This window comes from Miniopterus natalensis, chromosome 13 (genome assembly GCF_054644295.1).
Source record: "Miniopterus natalensis isolate mMinNat1 chromosome 13, mMinNat1.hap1, whole genome shotgun sequence".
Taxonomy (NCBI): Eukaryota; Metazoa; Chordata; class Mammalia; order Chiroptera; family Miniopteridae; genus Miniopterus; species Miniopterus natalensis.
Window position 1 is genome coordinate 21,621,192 of NC_142093.1, and position 16,899 is coordinate 21,638,090.

At 43.7% G+C, this 16,899-nt stretch overlaps 1 protein-coding gene across 3 annotated transcripts in view; it reads right to left on the reverse strand.

Moving 5' to 3' along the window:
• The window catches only part of THADA (THADA armadillo repeat containing), a 266,071-nt gene that overhangs the window by 111,703 nt on the left and 137,469 nt on the right, over positions 1-16,899 (reverse strand). For all 3 annotated transcript variants that reach the window (XM_087823521.1, XM_087823522.1, XM_016204113.2), the window contains exon 29: positions 10,783-10,951. In XM_087823521.1, coding sequence (XP_087679647.1) covers positions 10,783-10,951 — 169 coding nt within the window. The remainder of the gene's footprint in view (positions 1-10,782; positions 10,952-16,899) is intronic.

Genomic DNA, 16,899 nt, shown 5'->3' on the forward strand with positions numbered 1-16,899 from the left:
CCAGGGAAGCCAGGGAGTGAGAACAGCCAGCACTACTCTGAAGCTGGCCGCATACATAATTTTGTTGAATAAGTGTATTAAATGGTGGAGCACAGGAATGCCCAAGGAAAAGAGGAGTAGAGGGTATTTACACAGTAACTGGATGCCAACGAACTGGCCAGCCTAGAAGGAATGGGTAGATTCCTAGAAGCGTGTCCACACACCGACCAAGACCGATTCAGGAAGAAACAGAAAACTTAAACGGACCCATGATGAGTAAGACGGCCGAGCAAGTAATCAGAGGCCTCCCCAAAAGAAAAGCCCAGGGCAGATGAATTCACTGGTAAATTCTACCAAACATTTAAAGAAGAACTACTGTCAATCCTTCTCAAACTCTTCCAAATAAACTGAAGAGGAGGGAACACTCCCCAACTCATCTCATGGGGCCAGCATTACTCCGACGCCAAAGCTAGGTAGGAGCCCGACAGGGAAAGGAACTACAGGTTAGTGTCCCCGATAAGCACACATGCAAAAATACTAACAAAATACCAGCGAAGAAATGCAACAGAATATTAAAAAGACCATCACGATAATCAAGCAGGATTTATCCCTGGGATGCAAAAATGGCTCAACTAATGCAAATTAATAAATGTAATATATCACATTGATAGAATGGAAGGTAAAAACCATACGATCATCTCAAAAGGTGGGGGGGGCAGAGGAGGCAGAAGAGGAGAAAAAGAAAAGGAAGGAAAGAAGGGGGAGGGGAGGAAGGGAGGGGGGAGGGGAGGAGGGGGAAGGGGAGGAGGAGAGAGGGGAGGGGGAAGGGGAGGGGAGAGGGGAGGGGGAAGGGGGAGGGGAGGGGGAAGGGGGAGGGGAGAGGGAGGGGAGGAGGGGGAGAGGAGGGGGAGGAGGGGGGAGAGGAGGGGGAAGGGGGGGAGGGGAGAGGAAGGGGGAGGGGGGGAATGCTTCTTTAGAGACTTCCAGCCTGAGCGATGTATTCCCCTCCTGTTTCCTTAACCCTATGCAATGAGCACTGCAGTCTCTAGCATTACAATCTGTTCATGGGTCAGGAATGGTTTCTTTCATGGCCACTGGTATTTAAAAATGCTGCATCACACCTGGTCTACACAGGATCATGGAGAAAATCCACAGGTACCAAGGGACAAAGGTTTTCAACCAGGGGTGATTCTGCCCTCCAGGGGACATGCGGACGTATCTGGAAACACTTTTGTTGTCACAGCTGGGTGGCCGGGTACTACAGGCACCTGCTCGGGAGCTGCTACCAAACATACTACAATGTACAGTGTAGTCCCCACAACAAAGAATCACCAGGCCCCTAATGTCAGTAGTGCCGGGGTTGAGAAACTGCCTTGGAAGGACAGGGTGGAGGGGATAGAGGCACATGGTACAGCGAAATGTAAGAATGTCACGAACAATAATATGGTTTAAAACAGAAAATTTTATTACTTATTTAAACTTTCCTTTAGGCCCATGGGCTGATTTTCTTTCAGGCCTCTAAGTGGCTGCCAAACTGTCTGGCTATACTCAACCACAGTGCTTTTAGACAGCCAACCAAGTTCTCGGTCACTAAAATATGCGGGGGCTCTAAATGAATCCGAGGGCTACACAGCAAGTACACATGCTCTGCAATCTCAAAAACGCTTCCCCAATAAAAACAATGAAGTGTTACTCTTTTCCCATTAGTTTGGAATATCAAAAAACAAACAACAAATAGCACTGTTGCCATAAGCCGAGACCACCATACAAAAGGGCATCACGTACCATCAGATACTGTATAAGAATTCTGGGGAACACCAGGAGCCTGCCAGTGTGTCCACAGTGTGGTGTTTTGTTCTGTTGTGTTTTTAAAGCACACTCAGAATTATCTTCAGTCATAAAAAGCATGAAACAATAAGGCTAGGCGGAGATGGAAAGCAGGTCTTCCACGATGAAAAATGAACTTGGAAAAGTGCTGGATTACTCTATCCAGGAGGATCCTATATCTCCCTTTCAGTTTATGAACTTCAGATTCCCCCTTTCGAATGGTAAAAGACTCCTTTGTCTGGGACAGTGCGACAGTGTTTCTTTCTTGATTCATCAGGTTTCTGATGGGGTCTGAGGGAGGGGGTGTAATTCAAAACAAAACAGGTGCAAGGAATAACAACCTGATAGGCAGGAACTCAACCCTTAAAAATCAGAACTAATCTCGGCTCTTATAATCTTTAATATGATCTACAGGGAGGTAGAGAACACTGACTGAGCCGAGGAATCTCTTGTGGAGCATGCTCACACGTAAAGTCAAAATTGCTGAAAATCAACTTATTTCTCTTTTAGGTACACACTCACACATCAATAGGAATCCTCACATTTCTTACAGAATCATTTCAATGTCCATCAATTTTTTTAAGATGCAGCTTTCTTTAGCTCGAAGTCTTTTATTCACCACCTGCATGAGTGGACTTCACATTTTGGATCATAAACCCCTATCAGGGTGGTAGAGATGGTGATGGCAGCTGAGCTGTAGCACCAAGTAGTAATAATAGCAACTAACATTTACTGAGCACTTACTATACGCCGGAGACCTTGCTGAGCACTACCCGTGCATTAATTCATTTAATCCTCACAACCAACCTATGAGGTAGTTTCATCTTCCCATTGACAGAGGAAGAAGTGGAGGCACAGAAATCAACTGGCCCAAAATAACACAGCTAGCAAGAGGCAGGGCTAAGATGTAGGGAAACAAGCTGGCTCCAGTCAAAGCTCTTACTCACTACATAGAATGACCTCTCTGAGCACATGCTTCCAGTTTTTATATACTTATTAGGAAACCACATACCACTCTATTAATATGTTATGCACATTATACATCAGATACAAAGTAACAGTTAAGAGGATGAGAGAAAGAAATAACATGCCAATATTTTCTCCCCCCACGCATTCCCGCCTTGCACACCGCATTGTGAAGGCCACAGGCCTGCAGAGTCCAAACAGCCTGGCCTGGCATTTGAGGTCTCACATGCAGACCAGTGCTCACCTTGCCAATCACATATCCCACCTGCCCCCGACACACACCTGGGCCCAACAGGCTGGTACACTCATTGTCCCCTGCACGCCTTCTGCATGCCCCCCTCCGAGCTTCAGTTCACACCAAGTCCTTCGTCTTAACAGCAGAAAACTAGTTTAAAGGTTTATCGCAAGACCCAATCTCCCCATGATGCCTTCTCCAGCTCCCCTCTCAGATGTGTGGCCCCGGCCACTTGCCTGGCACACAGCGTGGCCAGGTATTTCTGCGTAATTGTTCATGATGTGGTAAGCTTGTTTTCCACCGCAGCTCACAAGCCTCTCGAGGGCAGAGAACATGTTACATATTAACTTTTCTTGGTATTCTCCATGGTACCTGACATAATATTAGGCACTTAATAATCACTCAGTAACTATCTGCTAAGTAAAAGAATACATAAACACCCTCCACATTTACTCCACATGTCTAAGGCCCAGGTATAGGCAGATCATCCTGGAAAGCAGAGGAGGTGATGTGACGAATCCTTTCTTAAGCTCACGGGAACCACGCCAGGCTGACTTGACTCACTGCTTTTGCAGGGAAAGAACTTCCTACAGCGTCCAGTAACCTCCACATGCAGCATGGGGACAATGCAGAGCACACGTTTCCAAAGCAATGACATCCTTCCTGGCCTTGTTTACGCACTATTGCTGACCCTGTGGGCACACCACCACGGCTAAAAGCAGTATCAGACGTGTAACCAACGCAATTTCAGGAGGAGAGATGTTTACTCTTAATTTAAAAAAGTTTCCCTTGTCTTTTGGTGGGATTTGATCAAACGTCACCTTTTCAACAATTTCTATTCTGAAACCTTATTTATACCTCTACCTGCCCCCTCTCTTATGATTTCCCGATTCTCCTTATCCTACCTGTTCCTTTTGTCCACAGAATGACTACTTCCTAATAAACGTGATTTACTTAATTATTATGCTTATTGTAATAAATTAGAATAAGTTTTCTTATACTATCATTTACTACTGCCTGTCTCCCTGTCTCTGGACTGTAAGCCCTGTGACAGCAGTGGTCTCTGCGAGCAAGGGTCTGCTCTTTTGTTCTCTGACGTATTCTAAACACCTAAAACACTACCTGGCATGTTGGTGCTCAATCACCAGCTGTCAGCTGTCAAGTGAACAAATAAATAGACCATGTCAACTTCCATTTTACCCCACACTTCGAAGGCCCCAGAGAGAGAGTCGCTCTTGACTAACAATTTTCTCTCCCTCATCCAGAAGTAGTTTAGTATAGTGGTTAACTGCACAAACTTGAAAGCTTTGAATCCCAGCTCCGCTTTTTACTATTTCTCCTTGCATAACGTTAGTCAAATCTCAACACCTTTCATTCTCAGTTTTCTCAACAGTATAATGGGAATGATCCCAGAAGAGCCTCCATAGGCACTCAATACACACACACATTCAATTAACTGGTATGTGTATATATATATGTATGTATGTATGTATGTGTGTGTATACGTACATACATACATAATTTTTTTTTCACCATTACTCCTCTACTTTAATTCTGAACAATACCAAAACCCTGGGGACACATCAACTGACAAATCTCTGAATTCCATGTACCCCTGACTGATGCTATGAGTTTGGAGAATCACAGAACAGCAGTGGTACAACTGGCTCCGAACAGCGACAAGCACTCCAGTCAGTGCTCCAGACCTGGCAGCTAAGGGCTGTCTTCCAGACCCAGCGAGAGCTCCCTGAGTAACATGCACCAATAAAAGCCTTTCAATATTTATAAGGAAGGGATTAATTCATCTTCAAATGTAGCACTTTAATTAAAAATGACTTTTCTGGGCTTATATCCAGAAAGAAAGAAATTGCCAAAAAGTAAGGTTTAACAGGGTTTAGTCTTTTTTTTTTTTTTTAGAGCCCAGTGCTTCCCAATTCTTTTCATGTCAAAGCACACATATAAAATAATCTTTCTTTGGCACTCTGGGGTAAACAGATGCTGCTACTCCCAGCTGCAGGTGACTGCCTGGAGCCCCAGCCCCCTAAGCCCCGAGAGCCGAAGGAATCAATAAGCACTTGGCACATCTATAGCAGCACCACTGAAGAAGCTCTGCTTTGGCCCTTCTTGGGCTGGGACCTTACTAACAGCTCAGGTTTTTCTCCTTTTACACGAACACAATTCCTCAGAAGGAAAGAGTGAACCCAGCCACTAGTCACAAGAGCAAGCATTTTTATGACTCATCTCAGAAAAAGAGCACACTGACCATTTATAACTTCCAGCATCAGCATAATTCCAGGCTTTTGTTTTTGATTTTCCATTCTGAAATTATATCTTCTGTGCATAAAATAAACAATAGTGGAGATAGGCCAACCTCAGTCACCAAATGGAATCTGTCAAGTACCGTTCCGGTTCTAGACAGCGTGAGCATTCTGCTTTATGTTTCAGTTTTGTACTTTTAATAGGGAAAGGATACTGAAATTCTTTAAGCACAGGTGCTGTCCTAAATGGTCACATTTTTAAAAGGGAGAATTGATTACCCTTTTAAATTATATTTAATCATAAGTTTTGGTGCAACAATATTGTTAAAAAAATATTTTTTTTCTACAAACATTCCTTTCCTTATTTAGAAAACTCCAATAGAATTTGTACTTAAGGCTACCTCTACCACTGATTTCCCGCTTGCTTTCGCTGCTGCTTCCCTCTGTAGCAGAGAGCGGGGGACGGCTGGTCCTGTCTTTGTTTCTTGACCAGTGACTCCTTCAGATGACTAGCTGGCTGAACTGGCCTACCTTTCCTGTTTCTCTCCATTTATTTCCCACAAAGGTAATGCAAACACCTCCCTTTGTTTTTGTCCTCATGCTGTCCCTCCCAGCCCAGACCCGTGTCCATCCCCATAAAGGCCCTAACTCCAGCCCGAAAACTGACTTTTGTTTCAGGTTTCTTGTATGCCTGATGTCCGGTGTGGTGGCTTTAGACTTTGCCTCATCTTTATTTGTTACTCATATGCTCCCTGGTACCCGAGGGTTTAGCTGGCTCACTTGGCTTCTAACCCATAACTCCCCACACCGGAAGGCGAGAGCCTTAAAGACAAACTCGTGTCTTACCCGTGCTTAGAGCAGGTAAATGTGTTACAGTGGCTACTGAACTGATTCAGTCTTGACTACTTTTTCATGGTTACACCAGCTCCCAGACCTGGGATCTATAATTCCTGTGGCTTCCCATGTTTGAGAGGTTTTGTCATAACCTTTAAAGATCACAGTGGGTGTGGCAATTGTGAACTTGGCTATGACCTAGGTCCCAAGGGAGGATTCTATATTTCTAGGTTAGAAGTATTAAATGGGAGACCAAAGAAAAGCGATGAGAAAGAGACAAGCTGAGGTAGGACAGTACTATAAGTACTTTTAAAAGTCTTTTACTAGTTGTAGCTGCTCTGGGTTTCACTGACTTCCTCTGTCCCTCCTGATAACACTGATGGGCTTTGCTTCCAGTGCTGTAGCATCATATCAAATTAGATTTAAGGAGACCAACGGAGTGACAAGGAATTAAAAACAGAGTGGAGATGGATTCTTGGTTTGGTTTCCCTAAGCATAAAAAGCTGGCTTCACATAGACTATCAGAGAGGCTGCTCGTTTTAAAGAGAAAAAGAGCATAGGCTCCAGAGCTTAACATTTTATCTCTACCCTGGCTATCTCTGTGACTCGACACAAGTCAGTCTCTCAGGCTGATTTCAGTTTTTTCATCAGAGATGGGGCTCAGGGGCTGGGGGAGAGCTGTGTGTGGCAGGAACAGCACCTACCTTGTTGGGTGGCTGAGAGCATCAACAAAATCACATATGCAATTCACGTGGAACGCAGGAGGTGCTCAAAAGGTTCCTTTTAGGTCTCTTATGGCAAACTTTCCAAGTGCGTGGGCCTGAGCGTCAGAAGTGCACCCCTGGCTAATATTTCATGTCAACCCAAGTATGTAGCTCTGCTGCTCAGCTCCACGCCAGGAAAGTGGAACCCTTTGCACTCAGAATTCTAAAAGTGCAGAAATCAGGCTCCAAACGTGGGTGGAATAAAAGAATTTAGAAAGTGTTCAACAGATTCTGCTGGTAAACAGTTAGAAGGTTTAGCACCAGCAAAGGGACAGTTAATTCAACTGTGGTGATCAGTTGAATTAACTGAAGAGGAAAGAAGACCTTTGCCTAGAATGTCCAGATAAAATGCAAAAGTGGCTCTTCTGTTTTTCACTGTAGCTAAATCGCCTCAACTGCCCACTGTACCTCTCCCATATCAAACAGCTTAATTAAAGAAAGCAGGGGCCATCTTTTTCTGTTTATACCATCAGAAAAAATAACCAAAATAGACAGGAAATGAAAAGACTCAAAATTCAAACTTTACTTCAGATGGTATATATTTCCTTATGAAACACCAAAAGGCGAGTTAAGTACCCAAGAATCAGAATAAATCCTCTCTCATAAATGCCGGCCAAACCCTTCCCCAATATGAAAGAACGTTTTTGGATTCCAGTGTGATTTCTCGGGACTGATAAGTCACCTAGTAATAATCTTAAGTCCACAACATGCAGAATTTTGGCAATAAAAACAGACAGTTAATTCTGTTTAAAAGACAGGGTAGCCCTGCCAGTGTTGTTCCCAAATGAGGTAATGTCCATGACTCTTATCTAGCCTTTATTGAGATTTAATGTCATTTACCGCTGGCTCTTGAAAACTTGCTGCATAATCTCACCTTTTCTGATGTGTGTTACTTCCAGTCCATTTCAACATTGCAATTATGACCCTCTGGTTTTTAACATGATTAAAGAACGAATCCCATGTGTTTTTATTTTTTTGCATGTCCTATAATTTGAGTCTTTTTTCCATAGTCCCAGAACATTCAGAGATCAGCATATTTCTCGTTTTTAAGGTATACTATAAAAATACTTCTGAGGTTTGATATATTTATGTAAACATCTTTCAAAGAAGTCAAAATGTATAATTCAAGAAAATGTTCTGTGAAAGAATTTGTTTTCTGATTCCTAAATGATTTCCTCCTTTTGAAAAAAACAACAATTTTATATTTACTTAGCTGGCTCTGAAAGTGCCAGGGACATTATCATTCCTTTCACTCCCTAGCATCTCTTCTCCAGGTGCAGGCCTTTGATTTCCAAGGCGGCTTTATGTGGAGGAGGAATCTAGAAGCTGTAGAAAGGAAAGGGAAAAGTGCCCTCCCCATCTTATGTTTTCCCCATAAAGATCAACAGGGTGAAACAGAACTGTTACAACACAGATGAGACACCCAAATGGAGGTGACAAAAAGATTTTCACATGCCTTTGACTTCCTTTTTTCAACTAGAGTATAAACCAATCTTGGTAAAGACGGGAATCTGTTTGACAAACGTGAACACGATGCCCAACACCCATGTTGTTTTTTCCAACAAGCTTTTCATCTCTCTAACACTTAGGAGCAAGAGCAACAGCCACAGCCACCCAGTTATGGGGTTTCTATCTTCCCATACTGTTTTGTATTTTATGTAGCAGAAAAACTAAATTTGAGGATATTAAAGGCAGTCCAGAGACAGAGCAAATGACCATGTTTTGTTGCTGGGCAGACTGGTGGTGTGTGTGAGAAATCCGGTTGGGAGGCCCAACTGTGTAGCTGGTGAAAGAGTCAAAGAAGCAATTCCTACCTCCCACTTCCAACGAAGTTCAGACAAGAGTGGATCTTCAATAAAGAAAATCTGATGGCTGATTCTCCCTTAACAATCTGAGCCTTCCTTCTAAGCCAGCTGCATAATCTCTGAATCTTTGGAAAGCCTGTTCCACATTACTCATTATTGCCAGCCCCTTCCCTTCAAAGCAGCAGCAGCAGCCTGACAGAATCAAGAGATCTAACTTGTACGGGCCTCACAGTCCCATCTTTAAAGCCAAGATAATAACTCATGCTCCTCTCTTTACCACAGGGATATAGTGAAAACCGAGAGAGCCTAGTGCTTAGGAGTTTATACTAAAGAAAGCACCAAAGGTCTACAATGTATGTAACACAGACCAGAGGATCTGGTCTGGGAGCCTCGGGAGTTGTACAATCTTTTCAGGTCTGCAAGATTAAACATTCTTCAAAATGATACTCAGACATTACTTTCCTCTTTTATTCTCATTCTCTCAAAAGTGTACAGTGGAGTTTGCCAGAGGCTGCAGGTATGTGACAATGACATCACTCTAATGACTAATGGAATGTGTGCTTGTAAGATCTTGTGTTTTAAGATTTTCTGTTTTAGTTTCTAATTAAATATTGATAGATAAAAGCTCCTTGGGTTCCTCAATAACTTTTAAGAGCATAAAGAGGTCCTGAGAGCAGTTTGAGATCTGCCAACTTAGAGCTCCAGCCCCACCCAAACGTGAAGCTCCCAGATGGGCTGACTCCTCACCCACCCGGAGCCTTGTATAAGCTGTTCTGTCTGATGGGAGACGCCTGTCCTCTCTCCACTGGACTAAGTTCTGCTCTCTGCTTAGACGTTACTTTCTAGGGGAAGCTTTCCCTGACTTCCCCAAGACCAGTCAGGTAGCCCAATATGTGCTCCCCTAGCACTTAGGACACGCCATTGTGATGGCCCATTTCTTGGTCTTCTCTTGTCCTTGATTCCTTTAATGCAATAACTGACTGTCACTGTTTTGACCGTCACACAGTAGTATGTAAGAGACATTCAGTAAATACTTGTTGAATATATAAAACAACTAAGGAAGGCAGGCAAGAAGATAGGTCTTTCTTACATTCGCACCTAGAGGGAATCAGTTACTAAACATACTAGTTTGCATTATAGTACAGGCTCATTAAAACTATGATAATAGTAACTATCTATATCTCTGTATCTTATTATGTACCAGATACTATGCTAAGAATTCTAAGCACTTTATATGCATTAATTCATTTAGTCTTCACCAAATCCCTATGAGATATACAATACCATTATCCTCATTTCAAAAACAAAGACACAGATGTGTGGGTAGTGCACACCTAGATTTGAGATTTACACCCAGACGGCCTGGCTCCAGAATCCATGCCACTGACCTCATGTGTCTGCAGCACAGACCTCAAGCTTACAACATATGTTGGAATCTCAAGGCTATCTCTCAACTCTGCTCACAAATCAGAAACCTGACCTAATGTTTAAATCCCACCCCCTCCCCTGCCCCACAGTGAGTGACCACAGCAGACCACGTGAGCATCAAATCTCCTCACCAACACCACCTGTCCCCAAGTTTATAGTTAGGGTTTAAAAAGAAGTTTCAATAGGAAGTCTATTTATTCAAAACAAAAAGTCTCCTCTGTAGCACAGAGAAAAAAAGAAAGCAGGGTGTGATATTTCCATGCACTATGGTGTTATTTCCCTGATGTGTGTAACTCTCCTTGTGCTTCTTGGGCTAATCTCTCTTTCAAGGAATGCTCACAACTTCACCCTGAACAAGGAGTGGCTCAGAATGTTCTGCAGGCATACTTGATGGAAAAGGCACACTTTTACCTGGTTCAGACAGGTGAGTCCAAATGGCAAAGCATGCTGTAGAAAACAGGATTTAATGCAACAGATGATTTGACAGAATCACAGTGTGACACTATATTTATGATTGTAATGGAAAAAAAATTCACCTAGGAAATACCTGTTCTTTCAGCAACAGAGAAAAGTTCTATGGATAAAGTTAAAAGCTTATGCAACAAATCTTCACCTGCCTACACTACATGAGAGACCAAAGTTCATCCCGTGGTGTCTGACAGGTCACACAAAGTAACTTAACTTACCTGGAGAAGTGTCCCATGAATATGGTTTTGCCGGAAACACTGGTCAGTGCAGTTGGGGAGTTTGGCCAACAGAGTTCGGATGGTAGCTGGGATTTCATCTCTCATAACAAATGGGACCAAGGCACGGGCTGCCATTTCACGAGAGCGGTAGACAGGTGAGTTACCACACCTGGGAAGAAATAAACACACAAGACCATCCATCCAATACTCACTTTCATATTGTGCCTTTGTATGTGCTGACCGAGCAAGCTCTGGCTGGGACACTGAGGCTGAGGGGGTGGGGGAGTTGCTCTCTACTCCAAATGATGTTTTTCATCCTTCCATTATTTGGAATGGAATGATTCTGAGCGCACGTGCGCACACAGGTGTGCATTAGTTCTACAGGCAACTCTTTTTTATAAATATCAACACCTATGATTCTATCACAGGGATAAATGCAGAGAGGCTTTGGTAATTAGACAGCAGGCAAAAATGGCTCACTCCCCAAAAAGCAAACAAAGGCGCCCTGCGCCACGAGAAATAACAGTCACCGTTGTCTTTGAGGGGCCTATACTCTGGTTGGCCAAATAAGAAGTATGTCTGCAAAGATGACCAGAAGCCCAGCTGGTTGGCTCAGCTGGCTGAGCGCCATCCCGTGCACCAGGAGGCGGCTGGTTCGATTCCCGGTCAGGGCACATGCCCAGGTTGTGGGCTCCATCCCCAGCAGGGGACATGCAGGAAGCAGCTGATCGATGTTTCTCTCTCTCTCTCCCTCCCTTTCTTCTCTCTGAAATCAGTAAAAACATAAAGAAAAGATTACCAAAAGCACAAGACGGCGCTGGAAAAATGATATTCAAGTTAATCTTGACATTATGGCCACAAGAGGATAAGACTGTGGTTTGTGTTCTGAGAAGGTTGGCACTAGGAAACCTAGCACAATTTAAGCGCACCAAAAGAAACAAGGCAGTTGTTTCCACCAGGAACAGTGGTACAAAGCAAGGGTAGATGCTCAAGGCGCAGGCAGATGTGTCTGGTTGAAGCAGAGGCTCTTGAATTAACAGTGGGACTTGAGGCTGAGAAATGGGTCACCTCAGGCTGGGGAGTGCCAAAGGGCAGACTACATGATTGGAACTTGTCAAGAGAAAACAAGATGGACCCTCAAGTCACCAAATCCTTGCCTCTGGGCTAACTCATACCCAAAGAGCTTGAATAGAAGCCACCAGTTCCTAAATAAGTAGAAGTCCCGGACAAGCGGTATTTTGAGATTCTACAAAGGTCATTGGAAAGGCAGGTCGTCATCTAAGGGCCTCTCGACTTTGTAAACACTCAGAACCTGAGAGTCCACAGCCATTTTGCTGAAACTATGCACTTGAGAGCCTTCACAGATACAGTATTACTTGAGAGGAGAGCTCAATATGATAGGTCCTAGCTAAATAACTTCTTGACTACAATGCTCAAGACTTCATGATCTTTCATCCTATTAAAAAAGTAACTCAACTTAGAATCAAGAGATGTCTTGGATGCCAAGACAAAGATGGAAGAAGATGGTAGACTCTTCAGGGCAAAGAGATGGGCTCTTGCTTTGTTTTTTTGTTTTTTCTCAAAATTATTCAGTATTCCAAGAAGGAATTACTGATAAAATCTGAGCCATTAGGCCCATGTAGCGATGGAGGTTTAGCATGTACAGGGGTGGGGAACCTTAACACCAAGGGCCATTTGGATATTTATAACATCATTTGCGGGCCATACAAAATTATCAAACTTAAAAATTAGCTATTAGCTATGAAAAAAACTCTGAGATTTATGGAATTTCGAGTCCTGCCTGCAGTTGCCTTGGCAGGCCCAGATCAAGTGATTTCAAGGGCTGTATACAGCCCAAGGGCTGGACATTCCCCATCCCTGATGTACAGAAACAAAGTCCTATGACTGAAATTCTTCTAACACCTATCACCGACATTTATCTTAACAGGACAATAAAGGCACAGTTACAAATTCTACACAAATGGGATGATGCAAGCAGAATTTCATCATAGGGAGTAGGATAGGAGGAGGGAGGGAAAGGGGAGAAAGAGATACCAAGTAGGTCAAAACACTGTGTCTTTTTGCCCCCCTAGAAATGTAGGTCCCTGAGATCAGTCCATCAGCCCACACTTTCAGGATGGGAAAGAGCTCACCTTACATCATATTATGGGAAGACACTGGGGGCTAACGTTTCAGTAGGTAGCTAGAGATTCCCCAATGGTCTTTGACTAGGTTTTGCCAACTCACCCATTTTCTCACTTTAAAATGATTAAATGTTTAATCTGTAATTGGCAAATGCAGTAAAATGTTTGCTTTGGCCCACGGGAGGCTAGGGGGTGAGTAAGAAAACTTCATTTGACAGAGAAAAGAAAATACTCTGAAAATGCTTTGAGATTTAATTAGCAAATGACCTCACTCAGCACAGTCATTTGTCGTAAGCTTTCCCTTCTGTCTGTCCCCCACTCCTCCAAGACACACATTTTGTGTTATAGTGTGTTTTATGTTATGGAAAGGGCTCTTGTGTATAAATGTTTCTTTTCAAATACAAATAACTCTGACATGGTTACAGATGTTTAGTTTCTAATTAGTAGTAACTGTACACTAAAGAATGCCCCTCCTTTTACTCCTGACCTTTTACAAATGATGATTTCCCAAAGGAATCTGGCATCCATACAGAAGAAAGAATGGAAAGTGGGAAAAGAGCCAGAATTTTCTGCTTTCGGATACCCTGTACTAGGGTACTTTCCAAATGCACACAATCAGGTTAAAGAGCAAAACAAAACCTCCCCACACAAAAAAGTAATGCAATTACAGAAAAAGAGAAGCCTATTTTTAAAGTAATATTTAATTAAGTAACATTCATTATAAAGCAATGATTAAACATAATTTCAAACTCCTCTCTACTGCAAATTGTTTAAATGGAAGGACAGATTATAGTATGTACACACACACACACAGAGCGAAAAACATTTCCAGGTTACTGTTTTGTCAGCTATCAGAGGCAGAGAAAGGGGTCTGATGAGATTTAGCTTTTCTCCAGATATATGTGGCCTGGAGTGTGACGGGATATAAACAGTCTTTTTAGCCCTACGTGGAATATATCTGAAGTTAAACTCTGGTATTCTCCTGGATAGAATTTTCCAGTTTGATGTAGTAAATGTATCCAAATCAGGCAGAGATGCTCTTCAAGAACACAGAAGTCAGTGGCTATAGGGGCGGAAAATGAGAGCGCCGGGACTCAGCCTGCTGTGAACAATGAGTTTTGTGACTCAGACAAATCATAATTTCTCTGGGTCTCAGTTGAGCTGAGAGTGGTGGCAATAATCTGTACCCAGTGCTCTGATGTGCTACCTATGAGAACATCCCAGGAAGAAAGGTGTTTGAAAATAGAAAGTGTTCCTAGTGTACTGTGCCTGTGTCTAGCACAGGATCAACAGAGGCTGGGAACTGCAGGCCTGTCAAGTGGCCCCAATGGGGAGCTAAGGCTACGGTGTGAATGCTGGGCCATTTTCTAAAAATGTATTATTCGATTATAGTTGACATACAATATTATGTTGGTTTCAGATGCACAACATGGTGACTAGACATTTATATACCCGGTGAACTGATCACCTCATAAGTCTAAGGGAAGATGACAAATTCATGACATGAAGGCAAGGAGATTTTTTTTTTTTTTTTTGGGTCTCCCTTGAAAGTGATGAGGAGGAATCTTAAGCCTTTCTGAAAAGAAGTGGAATAGCCTCGGTTTCTCTAAGTTTCCATTTCCTCTAGGAAATAAAGCAACTGCACTTGGAATCTTGAAGGTCTTTCTACTTTTACCATCACTGAAAACCATTTCCTCAGCAGGCCTTGCTGTGTTCTAGGACAGCCCTCCGCAGGATCTGACGGACACGCAGACGCTGGTGTCTTTGAGTCTCTACCTCTCACTCCGATAAACCCTCTCCATGGTCACTTTAATCACACACTTCTCAACTGCCTACTGAGTTCCTGGCACCGTGTGACAGGAGAAGCAACGTGTCTGTAACAGCAATCCTGGCACCCGCAACTGCTCAGCCGCTGGCAGTTTATAAAATGCCTGCACACCCGTTCCCTTTCACTGCGCAACGTCCCTGTAGGACATGAGGACGCTAAAAACCTAAGTTAACAGATAAAAGTAAAGTGAAGCTCAGAAAGCCTAAGTGGACCCTCCCAGACGTGCCTGCCATGGGGTCGATGCAGAGCCACCACAGCCCCAGATGAAGCTCACGGGCTATTCCAAGCTGTGGCCACACCTGGAAATCGAGGGAGCATACAAATACCTCCCGGCTAATAAAAACACAAGCTTTAATTACAAGTATGTGGAAAATCTCTAAATGAGTGCGTTGGATTTTTTTTTTAAACATTTGTGGGGTCATGAAAACATTTCAGAATTAAATATTGTAAACTGTGGACTTGGTCACAAGAGAAATAGATTTATGAACATATACACACAATTTCCCATACAATTTTAGGAAGTTCATGACGCACATTCAAAACCCCTGGGGCAGTGTTTTCCAGCCCAGGTCAAGAATCCAGTTGCTCCTCCGCACACAGTGTAACTGTCAGGTATGTTCTCTGCCTTAGAGGGATGGAGATGGAGCCCAAGGACTCTGCCCACAGGGAACCACCAGCTGGGAGGGGGAGATAACCTCCTGATCACAAATCAATAGTATCCATGGAGACGTACATGAGTGTGGCATGGCGTGGAAAAAGAGCAGGAGGGATAGCTGGAATGGCTTTCTGCAGAAGATAAAGGAAGTTCACATGAGGGTGATACACTCCTTTGAACTTCGGGAACCTGAAGATCCCTGAGAGTTTAGAGCATAGTATCCTGAGCAGGGAAAGACCACTCTTCTGAGATCCCCTTCTCCACCACTTCACAGCGCGGTGGCTAAGCTTTTTTCTAGGTGTTTCCCTCTTATATTTACTCTCAGAATCTGTTCCAGTTTTCCTGAAAGGTTTCCCAAGTAAGTGGCTAGACATCACCAAAACGGACTCTGCTCACCCATACCTGTAGGTCGGGCCTGGAGACATCTACTGAGGGCCTAGCACAAGCATGCACAGGGTTACATGCCAGAGAATCAGAGAGAAAAGTCACTGCCCAGGCCACAGGGAAGCTACAGTCCAGGGGGAAAGACGGGGCCAACCAGCCAATGCTTGGCAGGGCCGCGAGAAGTAAACACAGGCTGCTGAGGTGGGACCAAAGGGGGGGGTCTGGGAGATCACGGTGCAGCTGTGACTAAGTGGGGTCAGGCAGAAAGAACATGTGGGCTTGGCGAGAAAGAGGGGTCCTCTTCCTGCATGAACCCAAACTGCTCCTCAGTGCATCCAGCGGGAAGGAAGGGAAGTGAGGCTGTCAAAGGTGTGCCAGGACTGGCTACCTACTTTAGATGCCATTTTCTTACTTCACTAAATCACCATCACAAGGTCATTATCATCGCTCTATTTTAAGACGAGGAAAGTGGGGTGCCCAGCAGAAAACCACCAAGTGGCAGGCCCTGCTTTCTAATTAGGGTCTGTCCACCTGCAAAGTTCAGTCTAAGACTTTACAATGCAGTGGCCTCAAAATCCTCAGAGCCTCAGAAAAACAAACAGTTTCCTGAGTAACCTGTTCAACCTAATCACACTGAGGTATGAACGACTTTTGAAACGAACCCACCTCTACTCGGCAGACTGTGACGCAAACAACACAGATGATGCTGATAATAACTAATATTTACTGAGCATCTACAGGGGCCAGGCTTAGTATTAAAAGCTTTGCATGTATTACAACATTTAATCTTCACAAAAAGGCAGAACGGCTGAGAGATCACTTCTAGGCAATGTGGGGAGGTAATTTTGAACTGAGGGGACTCTGTAAAGCCTGGGGGCCTTGAGTGAGTCACCCGTTTCACAAGAACCCAGGTGACAGTCTTCAGAAAAGTCTCGGAGAGGCTTCAGGGTACAGCCAGTAACTCCCCCCACTTTCCCTCATTGATATAATTAATGTTCCCCCACTTCTTCTATGTTCCCAGACCCAGCTCCAATCCTGATCTTCACTTTCCAGAGGTCAAGCTGTACTGTCCACAAAACAGAAGCCTCCAAACTTCTGCTGCCAAT